Here is a 15,829-nt window from a genome sequence, read left to right as displayed (position 1 = left end):
AGGAGGAGGAAAGTGATTCCATCCTGAGCAGGGGGTTGGATTAGATGACCTCCAAGGTCCCTTCCAACTCTTGTTATTAGGAGGAGGGGGGAGGAGGAAAGTGATTCCTGCCTGAGCAGGGGGTTGCTCTAGATGACCTCCAAGGTCCCTTCCAACTGTTGTTATTAGGAGGAGGAGGAAAGTGATTCCAGCCTGAGCAGGGGGTTGGATTAGATGACCTCCAAGGTCCCTTCCAACTCTTGTTATTAGGAGGAGGAGGAGGAAAGTGATTCCTGCCTGAGCAGGGGGTTGCTCTATATGACCTCCAAGGTCCCTTCCAACTCTTGTTATTAGGAGGAGGAGGAGGAAAGTGATTCCAGCCTGAGCAGGGGGTTGGACTAGATGACCCTCAAGGTCCCTTCCAACTCTGTGATTATGTTAAATCAGTGCCCAGATCTAGGGAATCTGATTTCTAAATGCATTGTGAGGGAATTCTGCAATCCGGGCAGAGACGAAATCTGCTTCCCGGCTGGCTGCAAAGAGCCTTCCTGAATGTTTTGGGGCTTCGATCCCAGCCAGGAACTTGCTGGCGTCTCTGTGTGGAGACACATGTGTGCCAGATGTGCAAGAGGGATGTTGGGGGGGGAGAAAGAGGAAAAATGATGAATTCCTGGTGTTTTTCTTCCTTTCTTCCCTCTTGCCTGTCTTTCTTTTGCAAATGGGCGTTCGATCCGAGTTCGCAGAAATAAGTTTTGGGGCAGTCCTCTACTTACAACGGTTCATTTAGTGATCATTCAAAATTGCAATGGCACTGAAAAAAATGTGATTTAGGACGGTTTTTCACACTTACGACCATCCCAGCAACCCCCCTGGTCACGTGATCAAAATTCAGACACTGGGCAACTCATATTTATGACAGCTGTGGTGTCCCGGTGTGTGTGTGTGTGTGTGTGTGTGTGTCACATGATCCCCTTTGACGATCTTCCGACAAGCAAAGCCAGTGGGGAAGCTGGATTCGCTTAACGACCGTATGACTAACTTAACAACTGCAGCGATTCACTTAACAACGATGGAAAGAAAGGTCAACAAATGGGGCAAAACTCACTTAAACGACTGTCTCGCTTACCAAGGGAAAATTTGGGCTCAACTGCGGTTGTAAGTCAAGGACTACGCAAGTACCTGTGTCAGATCATTTCACCCTGCTCCTGGCCCTGTTAAAATAGGAATAAGCGGTAAAAATGTGGCTTCTACAGAACAAGAGAATATTTTCAAGCTAGAATGCAAAGAGGAAAGGAAATATTGCCCAATATGGTCAAAAAAGTCAAGATGGCGGCCATGGTCTAAACTTGGCCTGTTTATTTTAGGCATGTATAGTCCAGGTGAATCTTTGGTCTTATTTTGTGACTTTTTTTTTGACCCCAGACTGCCTGCTTCCCCACATACCACACTAACCCCAGCCCCTTCCTTGCTATGCTAGCTTTCTGCTTGCAGGATTGTCAAAATAAAACCCACCTCCCCACTCTGGAAAGCCCACCCAATTCCACCCAGCCTTCAAAGCACACAAAGCTGGTGAAAGATTTAGGGTGTTTTTTGTTTTTGTTTTAAAGAGAAAAATCAGATTTTTGTGTGTGTTTGCACTGGGGCGGGGTGCAATTTAGATGTGGGGAAAAAAACTCGATGTGGATTGCAGAATCTCTCTCTCTCTCTCTCTGTCTCTCTCTCTTTCTGTCTCTTTCTGTCTCTTTCTTTCTGTTTTTCTCTATCTCCTTTGCTTTCTCTCTATAGCTATTTCTTTCTGTCTCTAGCTCTTTTTCTCTTCCTTTCTCATTCTTTCTCTCTCTTCCTCTCTCTGTTTTCCTCTTTGTCTCTCTCTTTTTTCTTTCTCTCTCTCTTTTTCTCCCCATCCCTCTATTTCTTTCTCCCTTTCTCTCCCTCTTTTTCTCTCTTCTTTCTCTTCCTCTCTTTCTCTAGATCTTCCTCTTTGTTAGTCTTTCTTTCTCTCTCTCCATTTTCCTCTCTCTGTCTCTCCTTCTAGTTCTTTCTCTCTCTCTCCCCCCATCTCTTTTTCTTTCTTCCCCTTTCTCTTCGTCTCTTTCTCTTTTGTGCTTTCTGTTTCTCTCTCATTTTTTCTCTCCCTCTCTTTCGCTCTCTCTCTCTCTCTCCCTCTCTCTCTCTCAGCTGGTTGATCCTGGTTTCTTTTAGCAGGGCTGAAAACAGACACTTGCCCCATTGTGCGTTTCTCCCCCCCCCAAAGCAAACATGAAACTCTCCTTCCAGGACTTAAGCCTGCTTCCCACCCCCACATCTTCCCACCCCCCTCATCCCTTCTCTGGCCCAGCTGTGCACCCACCGCCGGGAAACAGGTCCAGGATAAGAGAGAGAGAGAGAGACAGGGCAGAGCTGACAAACGGTGTGAGGTGTGATTGTGCAGAAGGGGGGGTGGGTTTGTGGCAATCCAACTGCTGTTGACTCACCACTCCGCCCCACCCTTTCCGGCTCAGTGTATGGGGGAGTCCTTCCCCCCCCCTCATATGCCCCCCCCCTTGGGCTGCCAAGGAGGATTAGAGAAGGACCAGGAACAAAAAGGAAGATTATGACAAATACCAGCAACTGCAGGAGTCTAGCAGGCAGACAAACAGACCCACACAGACACACAAGTACACACAGAGAGCAGAAAACCCTCCCTAAAATAGCCAGAGGGAGACTCTAGGAAGGGAAGAAAAGGGCTAAAGCTTAGGATGATCCCAACTCAGACATCTCCACTGCTAGGAAGTGGGAAAAGCTGGGGGGGGGGGAAGACTTGGCTGGGTCGACTGTGGTTTGGGGTGCGTTGCACACAGCTTTTTTTGGGGGGGGGGGAAAGGGGGTCAAGGAAGAGCAAGGCAAGCAGATCAAGAGTAACCTGACAGGTGAGCCACTGGCATAGAAAAATAAGACGGGAATCTCACTCCCTTGCAGCACTGATGATGTTGCCTAGTTGGGCCATGAAACGTCTGCAAGAAAATAACGAGTTCAGGAAGCACCAGGGACCCCCCCCCAGAGTCCTTTTCTTCCTCCTCCTCCCCCTCCCCCTCCTCTCTATAAACCCCCCTCCCTTCTAGCCCTGATGACATTCCCTAATTGGTTCCTGAAACGTCTGCAAGAAAACAGCCAAGCTCAGAGAGCGCTAAGGACCCTATTGTCATGTTCCTCCTCCTCCTCCTCCTCCTCCCTTCTAGCCCTGATGATGTTCCCTAGTTGGGTCCTGAAACGTCTGCAAGGTGACCACCCAGCTCAGAGAGCGCTAAGGACCCCACAGTCATTTTCTTCCTCCTCCTCCTCCCTTCCAGCACTGATGATGTTCCCTACTTGGGTCCTGAAACGTCTGCAAGGTGACCAGCCAGCTCAGGGGGCACCCGGGACCCCACAGTCATTTTCTTCCTCCTCCTCCTCCTCCTCCTCCTCCTCCCTTCCAGCACTGATGATGTTCCCTACTTGGGTCCTGAAACGTCTGCAAGAAAAACCACCCAGCTCAGGGGGCACCCGGGACCCCCAAAGTTGAACTCCTGAGCTACCGATATTCTCTTCTATGGGCCAAGAGTAGCAGAGCATTTGTGGCGGGACACATGGAGGAGAATCCTCCAAAACACATGAAAATAAATAAACAGGTCTACTTATAAAGTGATAAATACACAAGCATCTGTAAATGCTCCTCGACTTGCCTCAGTTCATTTAAGGACCATTCAAAGTTGCAACAACATGGAAAAAACTGACTTATGACCAGTCCTCACACTTATGACCATTGCAACATGCCCACAATCACGTGATCCTCAGTTTGGGCACTTGGTAACCGCCATGGATTTAGGACAGATGCAGCATCCTGGGATCCCCCTTTGAGAACTTCACGGACGTTTTCCGACAAGCCAAGTCAATGGGAGAAACCGGATTCACTTAATGACCGCCTGATTCATTTAATGACTCCAGCGATGCTTAACAACCGTGGGATAAAAGGTCGTAAATTCAGGTATGACTCACTTAACAACGGCAATGGGAATTCTGGTTCTATTTGTGGTCGTAAGTCGAGGACAACCAAATTCACGTCTGCTTGATTAAGGCACAATTGTGTTGGCTTCACAACATCTGTGTTGCCTGAGGTAGAGTGTGGTTCCATGGGGACCCCCTAAATCAGGTCTGGGAATGTTTCTTACATTACAAAGAGTCACACAACTGTTCTCGCACTTGTACAGGTAGTCCTCGATTTACGACCACAATCAAGCCCAAAATTTCTGTTGCTAAGTGAGACATTTGTTTAAGTGAGTTTTGCCCCCATTTTACCACCTTTCTTACCACCGTTGTTAAGTGAATCCCTGTAGCTGATAACTTAGTCACACGGTTGTTAAGTGAATCGGGCTTTTCCCATTGACTTTGCTTGTCAGTGGGTCGCAAAAGGGGATCACATGAAGCCGGGACATCGCGACTGTCATAAACACGAGCATCTGAATTTTGATCACGTGACCGTGGGGAATGCAGCAACGGTCGTAAGTGTGAAAACTGGTCCTAAGTCACTTTTTTCACTGCCATTGTAACTTTGAATGATCACTAAATGAGCTATTGTAAATCGAGGACTATTTGTAGACCACACCAGATCCCCCAAACCTTTAGCAGACAAAACTGTACGGCCGCGGGCAGATGTAGTTGCACGCTTTGGCAGAATGGATCCACAGAATCCACTAGATTAACGCTGAGCACTGAGTGTCCTCCATCCCCCATTAAATTCTGACCCTCCCACGCTCAGCTTTCCCCACGGCGCATCGACCTACCCATGCACAGGGTGTCCGACAACGGGGTGCAAGGCTGGATCATGACCTCCGTTGGGCCGCATTCCTGTCGGCAAAGCAGACACGGCTCATACGGGCTCTTCACCTCCGAGTAATAACCTTCGCTGCACTTTTGGCACGACGTGTCAGTGCCAGGCTTGCACGCCTGGGTTGCCCCGAAGCCTTCCTCGCACACTTGGCAAGGAACGCAGGACCCTGGAGGCTGGGTCCCGTTTCCCGGCGCGAGGTAATGTCCACGTGGGCAGCTGGCGGCGCAGAGCGTGTCGCGTGTCGCAGTGCAGGAATCGTGGGTGGGAAGGTGTCTCGGGCATGTGGAACACAGCCGGCACGGGTCGGTGGCACTGGCAGTGGAGGAGAACGTCACATCTGCGATAAGAGGAAAGCACAACTAGCGTGCGTGATGTCATCGCCCAGATTTGAGACGAACACTTGATCAGTTCCCGGAACTTTTGAGTTTGCACAATTAGAGAGAATGAGCAATGCGTTGCATTAAAGTACGTGTGCGTAACACAGCCAGCGATACAGTAGAAAAAAGGAATGAATTCAACAGGTAGTCCTCAACTTACGACCATAATGGTGCCTGCCCATAACAATCGTAAATCGTGACAGTCCTCATACTTACGACCCATGATCAAAATTCAGGCACTTGGCAACCGGCATCATTTATGAGGGTTGCAGTGTCCTGGGGCCACTTGATCGTCTTTTTTATGACCTTTCTGACAAGCAGAATCAAGGGGGAAGCCAGATTCACTTAACGACCGTGTGATTCATTTAACAACTGCAGTGACTTGCACAACAAATGTGGCAAACAAGTTTGTAAAATTGGGCAAGGATCGCTCAAGACTGCCTTGCTTAGCCGAGGAAGTTTTACCCCCAGTTGTGTTCGTAAGTCGAAGACTTAACCCAGAACCGTTCTAGAGAGTGACCTATGGTCCAACTGGAGTAATGCCCCCCAGGGGGCAAAATTTTAGCGCATTCTTGAGCCATTTGTAATTTATTTTTTAAGTTATTTCTATCCTGTCTTTATTATCTTTATAAATAACAAGAGACAATAATCCTTCCTCTAATTTTTCCCACATCAACGCTGTGAGGTGGGTTGGGCCGAGAGAGAATGACTGGCCCAAAGTCACCCAGCGATTTTCTTTCCTAAGGTGGGACTAGAACTCACAGTCTCCTGGTGATTGGCCCAAAATCACCCAGCTGGCTTTCATTGATAAGGAGAGACTAGAATTCACTGTCTCCAGGTGATTGGCCGGAAGTCACCCAGCCAGCTTTCACTCTTAAAGCAGGACTAGAACTCCCAATCCCCCAGTCTCTACTGATCTACTATTACCCATCTCTGAATTTGTTATATATCTGTTTGGAATGACTTAGGATCCAAACCGGGGTTCACCCCTACAAGGAACTGGATACTCACTTTCTTGGCAGGGTTCACACACGGTGTTGGTGCTACCACAGGGCACACGTGCCCCAAAGCCCGGAGGACACAGGGTGCAGCACTCTCCTGACGAAGCCACCTGCCCGTTTTCACAGCCTTGATGCGCCAGAAGCTGAAACCAGACCAGAGAATCAAACCAGTAGTTAAAAATCAAGGTTTGCAAACTCCGTAACTTTGCAATCTCTTGAGATCCTTTTCTCTCGTTTCCAACCCTTAGAAACACAGACAAGGTGAGAAAACCGAACAGGGTGACTTTCAGATGCATGGACTTCAACTCCCAGAATTCATGGCTGGCTGAGGAATCCTGGGAGCTGAAGTCCATGGGTTTTAAAGCAACCAAGATGGGAAAGAAAGGGTTGCACAAAAGAAAAAGAAGAGTAAGGCTGAATGCCTGATAATAATAATAATAATAATAATAATAACAACAACAACAACAACAACAACGATGATGATGATGATGATAAAGTTGGAAGGGACCTCGGAGGTCATCTAGTCCAACCCCCTGCTCAGGCAGGAAACCCTATACCATTTCGGACAAATGGCTGTCCAGTTTCTTCTTAAAAACTTCCAGTGTTGGAGCATTCGCCGCTTCTGGAGGCAGGCAGTTCCACTGGTTAATTGTTCTAACTGTCAGGAAGTTTCTCCTTAGTTTCAGGCTGCTTCTCTCTTTCGTTAGTTTCCACCGTTGCTTCTTGTCCTGACTTCGGGCGCTTTGGAGAATAGCTTGACTCCCTCTTCTTTGGGGCAGCCCCTGAGATACTGGAACACGGCTATCATATCCCCCCCTCGTCCTTCTCGTCATTAAACTAGACATACCCAATTCCAGCAACCGTTCCTTATATGTTTTAGCCTCCAGTCCCCTAATCATCTTTGTGGCTCTTCTCTGTACTCTTTCTAGAGTCTCAACATCTTTTTTACATCGTGGTGACCAAAACTGGATGCAGTATTCCAAGTGTGGCCTTACCAAGGCCTTGTAAAGTGGTATTAACACTTCACGTGATCTTGATTCTATCCCTCTGTTAATGCAGCCCAGCACTGTGTTGGCCTTTTTGGCAGCTGCAGCACACTGCTGGCTCCTATTTAAGTGATTGTCCACTAGGACTCCGAGGTCCCTCTCACAGTTGGTACTATTGAGCAAGGTACCCCCTATACTATACCTGTGCATCTAGAACTCATCGTCTCCTGGTGATTGGCCCAAAGTCACCCAGCTGGCTTTTATGCCCAAGGTGGGATTAGAACTCACCGTCTCCTGGTTTGCAGCCCAGGCATTCACCCCTATATCAAAAGGGCTCTCTTTTCCCAGCAAATCCTAGACACCCACGACACCCACCCCTATTCATCTTTGTTGCCCAGCCACATTGGGAATGATGGGCATTGTAGTTCTTCCTTCCAGATGGGACCAGGGAATTTCTGGTATTGCAAAGTTGGGGGGGAAAATGCACTTTGAACCCTCCTGAACCAGCCAGCCCCCCCTTCTCTGAAAAGCTGAGCAGAGTTGGAGTGGGGAGGGTCCCCCAAGGTTTTTGAGCAGCCAAAAACACACCAGCAGTCATTTTCTGCAGAAAAGAGCAAGGAGTTTTTTTTTTAATTCACTGTTGCGAGGGGCTCCTACTTCCCCAGACACCACCCTGTGGGGGTCTTTCTTAATAATCTTCGGAATGCACCAGAATCCCCCCCCCGCCTGCTGAAAAACACGACCGTCGGTCCAGCGAGGAGGAATCTTCTGCCTGGGGCGAACGATGCCCTGCAGCTGGCAGTCAGGAATGTCTCTGGACCCCACCCTGGGCCGAAGGAACAAAAACACCCTCTGTTCCTCCCAGGGTCCCGTTCCCCCCCCCGCCCCAAACCCCCCCGGCTGCTCCCCTCCTCCCCCCCTCCCCAGCCCTCCAGATCCAAGCCCTACTTCTAATTAAGCCGAAACCTGTCCTGTCACTCCAGGAAGAAACCAGATCCTATTATCCAGCCCCCCCAAAAGGATCTAAAACCCATCCTTATTCCAAATAAAGAGAGAGAGAGAAAGTGGCAGGGGGGGGGTCCTCTGGAGATTTTCATCGCCCTGTCAGAAGGGCCTGGCCTTGAAATACAGTCCTCGACTTACAGCGGTTCGTTTAGTGACCGTTCAAAGTTGCAAGGGCACTGAAAAAAGTGATTTGAGACAGTTTTTCGCGCTTAATGACCATCACAACATCCCCGTGGTCACGTGATCAAAATCCAGACACTTGGTAACTGTCACTACGGTTGCAGTAGTGACCCAGGGTCCCGTGATCCTCTTTTGCGACCTCCTGACAAGCCAAGTCAATGGGGGAAGCCAGATTCACTGAACAAGGAAGGTCATAAAATGGGGCAACATTCACAGTCTTGCTTAGCAATGGAAATGTTGGGCTCCATTGTGGTCGTAAGTTGAGGACTACCTGTGAACTGTTTCTCCCAGTAGACTTGACTATATGCCCCTGGAATTGCCTTTCAGCAGCAGGTCAGAGATAAACTGCTCCTGATTGTGGAAGCTCAATTTATCCTCTCTGACTTGACTTGGCCTCCTTTTAGAGCAGTATTGTCTAAACTTGGCAATGTTAAGATGGGTGAGACTAACTCCCAGAATTCCCCACCTGTCCATAGTTTAAGCTGGCTGGGGCATTCTGGGAGTTGAAGCCCTCCCCTCTTAAAACATGCCGGCTGGGGGATTCTGGGAGCGGAAGTCCTCCCCTCTTAAAATCGCTAAGGTTGGAAAATGGTAGTCTAGGCCAGGGCTAGGCCACCTTGGCTCTTTTATGACTGGTGGACTTCAACTCCCAGAATTCCTGAGCCAGCATGGCTCAGCTTGGAAACCTCTCCCTTTCCCCTCAGCATGGCTGGCTCAGGAATTCTGGGAGTTGAAGTCCACGAGTCATAAAAGGGCCAAGGTGGCCTACCCCTGGCCTAGGACCTTGAAAATTAAAACCTCCATCTCCTATTGGTCAGGTTTCCTAGGCAATAAATAATCCATACAGTAAATGTTTTGTTATCGCTTCCCAGCTTATAGTCTGAGCTTTCCTGGTGGTGCCCCATCCACGAGCTAGCCAATTCTCTGACAGACAAGCTCAACCATTCCTGGACCCCTCACGAGTCAATCCTTTGGGGAAAATGGGCGTGTTTCTCCCCCAACCTTACAAATACCTCCAATTTTCATTTATGAAAGGGACAAGGAAAAATCTCTTTTCATTGACGGAGAATGTTTTTCCCTGGGGCATTTTGGCGTGAAAAGCTGAAACTCACGTCTTCTGGATTCCTTCCAATTTTCAACACACAAATATGTGCACACAGACCCACAAACCCACCCCAAACTCTCCTGCCATTTCCTCTAAGCCAGAAATCCCTACAGGCAACAATGCAGCACGTAAAAATTGAAAATACAGGTGGGTCCTTGACTTACAACTACAACAGCACTGAAAAAAGGGACTTATGACCCTGCAATGGTCACACTTATGACCATTGCAGCATCCCCCTGGTCACGTGATCAAAATTCAGATGCCTGGCAACTGACTCATAGTTACGACGATTGCAATGTCCCAGGGTCACATGATCCCCTTTTGCGACCTGACAAGCATAGTCAAAAAGGGAAGACAGATTCAGTTAACGACCATGTGACTCACTTAGCAACCACAGTGATTCACTTAATGGTGGCAAAGGAAGATTGCAAAACGAGTAAAACTCACTTAGCTGCCTTGCTTAGCAACATAAATTTCAGGCTCACTTGTGATCATAACTCCAGTACTACTGGAGTCCCTGGAGATCATCTAGTCTGACCCCCCGCCCAAAACAGGAGTCTTTATACCATCCCAGACAAATAGTTGTCAAATCTTTTCTTGAAAAAAGGAAGGGGGGGGGAGAAGCCAAGTTTCAAAAAAACTGGTTTAGATATTTCCAAAAAATGCTTTTTCAAATATACCTTTAAGGAAAAGATGTGATTTAGGAAGAAAGAAATGAAGAAGTACAAAATTTAGGACAAATAATTCATACATGCAACCAATCTCCAAAAACCAAATCTGTGCTATTAACATTAAAACTTAACCACTCCTATTTTTTGAAACCACAACAACTTTTTTCTATTTACAAAAAATATTATTATTATTATTGCTGTCATTGCACAAACCCAGACAGAAAACAAAATAAACACTCACAGCGGATGTTTTGGGTGATATTTTTCTGGTTCATCCTCAATTCTACAGCAGAGGCAATCCTCGACTTACAATCATTCATTTAGTGACCATTCAAAATTAGGACAGCACTGAAAAAAGTGACTTATGACCATTTTTCACACTTACGACCATTGCAGAATCCCCGTGGTCACGTGATCCAAATTCAGGCGAATTTAACAACTGCAGTGATTCACTTAACAACTGTGGCAGGAAAGGTCATAAAATGGAACAAAGCTCACAACGAATGTTTTGCTGAGGGACAGAAATTTTGGGCTCAACTGTGGTCGTAAGTCAAGGACTGCCTCTACATGGAAACCTTCTGAAGTACTTTAATTACTGTAGGGTAACGTCAACCAATTTAAGCTGCATGTTGTCTCAAGATTAGGAAAACGACTCTCAGATAAAACATTACAATCTACATTTCCAGTATCAGTGGGAACTTTAATCCTCCTTTTTCATCATTTTTCATTGGCTGCGCTGGAAAAGAAAGCTGGGTGGAAATTAATGGGAAGAGAACAATAGATATTGTGAGCTGCTTGACAATATGTTTTTTATTAGGCCAGAAATCCTTGCTAGTCACTTTTAAAATTCTTTGCTGCAATTCCTGTCCTTTTAACTGGTCTTGGTATCTATTCACACATGACTTTGTCCCAGTTTTGTCAAAATAACACATTATTTCTTCTGTCTCAAAATAATTAATATTTAATTGTGTGTGCAAATGATGCTTTCCCATTTTTAAAAAATTAAATATGTGAAATTTGTTGTGTGTTTCTTTTCACTTTTCAGCCTACATATTCCTTTTTGTTTTGGTTCACTTTTTATGAGAAAAAGTCCCTCTGGGACCAAACTTGATTTTATGATGTTCTATCTACAAAGAATCCTTGGTACTGATATTGTAGTGTTACTGTTAACCACAATTAGCTTTTGTATGGGGGATTTATCTTTGCATTGGGAGTTAATTTTTGCATTCATTTTTTATTTTTGCATTGAGTTTTAATTTTTGTATTTGGGTTTTCTCTTTGCATTAAGTTTTTATTTTTTGCACTGAGCTTTTATTTTTCTGTTTGGGTTTTATTTTTTGGAATGATGTTTTATTTTTGCATTGGGGTTTTAATTTTTGCAGTGAGATTTTATTTTTCCATATGGATTTTATTTTTGCATTGGGGCTTCATTTTTTTATTAGAGTTTTATTTTTCTATTTGAGTTTTAGTTCTGCACTGGGGTTTTATTTTTGCACCGGGGTTATAATTTTGTAAGCAGCCCAGAGTCACCGTGAGTGAATTGGGTGTCCATATACATTTTCTTAATAGATAAATAATAACAAATACATTTATAATTCTATTTAAATATTTATGCAAACGGAAAGAATAAGCCAGAAATGGCTTCTCAAATGCCCACCTTCCATTTGTTGTGAGGGCAAACAAACCTGCTTGTTGCCTTCACATAATATCCAAAACCACATGAAGATAAAAATCGGAAGCATTCAGACATTACGCCACCAAACCTGGGTTCAGGTTAACACAATTTAGGATGCAGTGGGGTTTGAGGGAGAGTAATTGACTCTGTTGGAGAACTCCATCCCCCCCATACACACATTCAAGGCACTGTGTAAATCTAGCAAGCAGTTTAATCCATTCATAGGGTTAAGGATGTTGTGTGAATGCAAAACCAAGCTTGTGCTGTCTCATTTGCACCCTGGTTTGAGGAATCTCTATTTTGCTGTATTTTTTTTTTCTTTTTGCAATGGTGGACCTCAACTTTAAACTAAGCTTTAATGAAACCCCCGAAATGGTAGTTTTGTGAACTCTTGAGACCTGTGTAGCAACTTCAGAGCTGGGTCAAAGGGTGCAAGGGTTTTGGAAAATCCCTGATGCAAATTCAGCCTCACAAGAGTCTTTTTTGGGGGGTAGGGGGAGATCTTCCCATTTCACAGCCTGGCAAACTGAGTCCAAATGGAAATCAGGGAAGGATTGGAGGAGACTCAGGAATGAAACCTTTTTTCACAATTATTCCCCTTCTAAAGATTCCTCCTCTCCTCCTTTCCTTTTTCTTCTCCTTCTTCTCCTCCCTTCCTCCTCCCTTTTCTTTTTTCCTTCCCCTCTCCCTCCTTCGCTTTCTTTTACTTCTTGTCCTTCTACTCCTCCTTCTCTTCTTCCTTCCTCCTCCTTTTCCTTCTTTCCTCCCTCCCTCTTTTTTTCCTTCATCTCCTCCTCCTGTTCCTCCTCCTTTCCTTCCTTTTCCCCTTCTTCCTTTCTCCTTCACTGCTTCTTTTCTTTCTTCCTTCTTTCCTCCCTCCATCCTTACCTCTTCCTTTTCCTTCCTTCCTTCCCCCCCACCCCTGCCAGCTTTCCTCGCATGGACCCCCACCCTTTTGGGGGGGGGAGCAGTGTTCACACGACCCGCTTATTCCGCCTTTGCCCCGGCTAGGCTTTGCTCGGTTCTGCTGAGCCCAGAAAAGGGGGCACACTCAGAACACGCGTTGAGTGGATCGTGTAAATGGGGTACCGGGGAAACAGACCCCTCCCAAGGCCCAATTTGCAGGCAGTTTGTTAAAGGACCGAACTCCCATCCTCCCCAACAGCCAGACCCCCATCCATTGGGGGGCTTTTCCCTGGGGAGGGGGGGGCGATCTGAAGGGTCCTTACTCCCCAAGGAAACCCTCCAATGTCTGGACCTCCTTTTGCTTACACCCCCCTTAAAGAGGGGACATCCGATGCTTGGGACAGGGGTCTTTCCCCCCTCCCGGGACAGCCCCCCTTCCCCAAAGCGACCCCCGGAGCGACCCACCTTGGCGGCCAGCAGCTGCAGCGCCAGCACGAAGCGCCGGGTCAGATTCATCTCGTCTGGACGATCCGGAGGCGGAGTTGGGGGGGGTGGGGGGTCTTCCCGGCCGATGAGCCGGGCGGAGGGCGCCGGAGACCCTCTTTTCTGACCCGCTCCTCGGGAGGTCGCGGGTGGGCGGCAGAGAGAAAGAGAGGCAGACTCCGGGCCGGGGTCGCAGCAGAGCCCCGCAGATGCGTCTCCCTCCCGGCCCGGCCGAGCAAGAAAAAAGCGACCCCCTCCCCAATTCCCAGCCGAGGGAAGCGGCGCCTTTGAAGTTGCCGGAGTTATTTGGCGCGGCTTGATCGGGGGTCGCCACTTCCCCCAGGCCGGGCTGGTTGGGTTGAGGGTGGGGGTCTCTACTCCGGGTCTGCCTTTGCCGGGACTGCGGGCTGGCCCCGTTCACACGCTCTCCCCACCCGTCCCGTCCCGTCCCCCCCCGGGAAGGGGCGTCTTCCCTGCGCCTTGACCTCGCCCCCCGCCCGCCCCTTTCAGCCCCCCGCCCCATTAGGGGGGGAGGAAGGAGAGACAAAGAGGGGGCAGAGGCGAAAGAGTCGCGCTTGGAGGGGGGGGTCGCGTTTGTGACTCACAGACCCACAATCACACAGGCACAAAGACACACAGGCAACCTGACACAGACTCACGGACACAATGACACAAGGACCCTGACACGCACCCTGACACAAAGACCCACGCACACTAGAAATCTGGTGAGCCAGCCTGCCACACAGGAAGTGCCCGACTTACGACCACAATGGAGCTGAAAACTTTTGTTGCCAAGTGAGTTTTGTCCCGTTTTACGACCTCTTGCCACAGTTGTTAAGGGAATCCCTGTGGTTGTTCAGTTAGTAACACAATGGCCACACCATTTGCAGCGTCCTGGGGACACAGGATCCCCCGCTTACGACTTTCCCACAAGCAAAGTCAAGGGGGGAAGCCAGATCTGCTTAACGACCGCCTGATTCACTTAATGACGAGAGGGATTCGGTGGACAAGAGTGGCAAAAAAAAGCTCATAGAATCGGGTGCGAGTCACTTAACAACTGCTGTGTTTAGCAATGGAATATTTTATTTTTATTATTTATTTGATCGTTTTATATTTTTTTTATCTTTTTTATTTTATTTTATTACAGGTAAACATACAACCACAATTGAGCCCAAAATTTCTGTTGCTAAGTTGTTAAGTGAGTTTTGACTCATTTTATGACCTTTTTTGCCACCGCTGTTAAGGGAATCACTGCTGTTAAGTTAGGAACACGGTCGTTAAGTGAATCTGGATTCCCCGTTGATTTTGCCTGTCAAGAGGTCGCAAAAGGGGATCGTGTGACCCCGGGACCGTTGTAAATATGAACCAGTTGCCAAGCGTCCGAATTTTGATCACGTGAAGACTACAACAGTCGTAATTGTGAAAAACAGTCACAAATAACTTTTTTCAGTGCCGTTGTAACTTTGAACGGTCACTAAACGAACGGTTGTAAGTCAAGAACCATCTGTACTTGATTTTATTCATTCATTTACTCAGTTCGTTCATTTAGAGAATAATTAGAATATTATTTTCTATATATTATACAAGCGAAATTATTATTATTATTATTATTTAGACTACATAATAATAGAGAATACTATTCAGCTCATTTATTAACGAAATTCTGAATTTTCTTCCCAATTGTGGTCATTGAGGACTAGCTGTAGACAGAATTCCTGAATTCAGAGATTTCGAAGTCCCAAGCAGAGCGGTCCAGCCTTGGCAATTAAAACCAGAGGGGAGGGGTCTTTCCCCCCCCCCCCCAGCTATTTGGGTTATGGCTGAGACCCTGAAGTGCAGGACATAAACTTGTCCGGTCCCCCCAAGCAGGGGGGCTTTGAGAATTGACCCACAGGCCTTTCTTCCCCCTCCTTTGATCTCTGCAATCTTTGGACTCTACCGGCCCCCTCCCCAAATTCCAGGCGATGTTATTTCCGGTCTCTTGAAGTGCAGGAGACAAGGGGGGGGGCAGGGGGTGTGGGAGGGGGCCGGCCAGGGAAATCTTCCTTAGAGACAGAGGAAAAGCAAATTTTATTCCAGGGCTCACAAAAGCTCCTGCTTTAAAAAAATGAAAAAAAAAAAAGAAGAAAAATTATTATCAAATTTCTGATTTATTTATTTATTTATTGGCTAGCAAGCTGTAGCTCAGAAAACCTGATGCCTTTTTTTTATAAAATTGTTACCCGGGAAAAGAGCCACCAGATTCCTTCTGAACGCATCAATTATGATTTTACAGACTCTGATGCCTTTTTTATAAAATTGTTAGCCGGAAAAAGAGGCACCGGATTCCTCCTGAACACATCAAATATAGGAAATCCTGAATCCCGGAGTTCTGGCACCACTGTAAATAAATGCTAATTGCTAAGAAGGGCCTGAATTGCAATCAGATGACCACAGGGACACTGCAAAGACAGGTGTCAATCAATGATGGATTGTAAGTCATGTTTTTCTAAGCAAAAATATCCCTGGGCCAGTTTGTGTAACGGAATAAAATGGGAAGTCATTGTTGAGAAGAAATAAAAAATTGGACACACTTTGTTATGCTTTTATCTTTTTTTAATGTCAGCCTTGGCTTG

General features: G+C 46.9%; 1 protein-coding gene across 1 annotated transcript in view; it reads right to left on the bottom strand.

Moving 5' to 3' along the window:
• The window catches only part of LOC107286004 (death domain-containing membrane protein NRADD-like), a 17,958-nt gene extending 4,711 nt beyond the window's left edge, over positions 1 to 13,247 (bottom strand). Inside the window, exons 1-3 of the mRNA XM_015814289.1 lie at positions 13,197 to 13,247; positions 6,214 to 6,346; positions 4,779 to 4,970 (exon numbers count right to left, since the gene is read on the bottom strand). Coding sequence (XP_015669775.1) covers positions 4,779 to 4,970; positions 6,214 to 6,346; positions 13,197 to 13,247 — 376 coding nt within the window. The remainder of the gene's footprint in view (positions 1 to 4,778; positions 4,971 to 6,213; positions 6,347 to 13,196) is intronic.
• Positions 13,248 to 15,829: the final 2,582 nt, after the last annotated feature.

The sequence above is a fragment of the Protobothrops mucrosquamatus genome, unplaced genomic scaffold (genome assembly GCF_001527695.2).
Source record: "Protobothrops mucrosquamatus isolate PMUCROS unplaced genomic scaffold, P.Mucros_1.0 scaffold235, whole genome shotgun sequence".
Taxonomy (NCBI): domain Eukaryota; kingdom Metazoa; phylum Chordata; class Lepidosauria; order Squamata; family Viperidae; genus Protobothrops; species Protobothrops mucrosquamatus.
The sequence above is the reverse complement of the archived record's forward strand: the minus strand, read 5'-3'. Positions and strand labels throughout refer to the sequence as shown.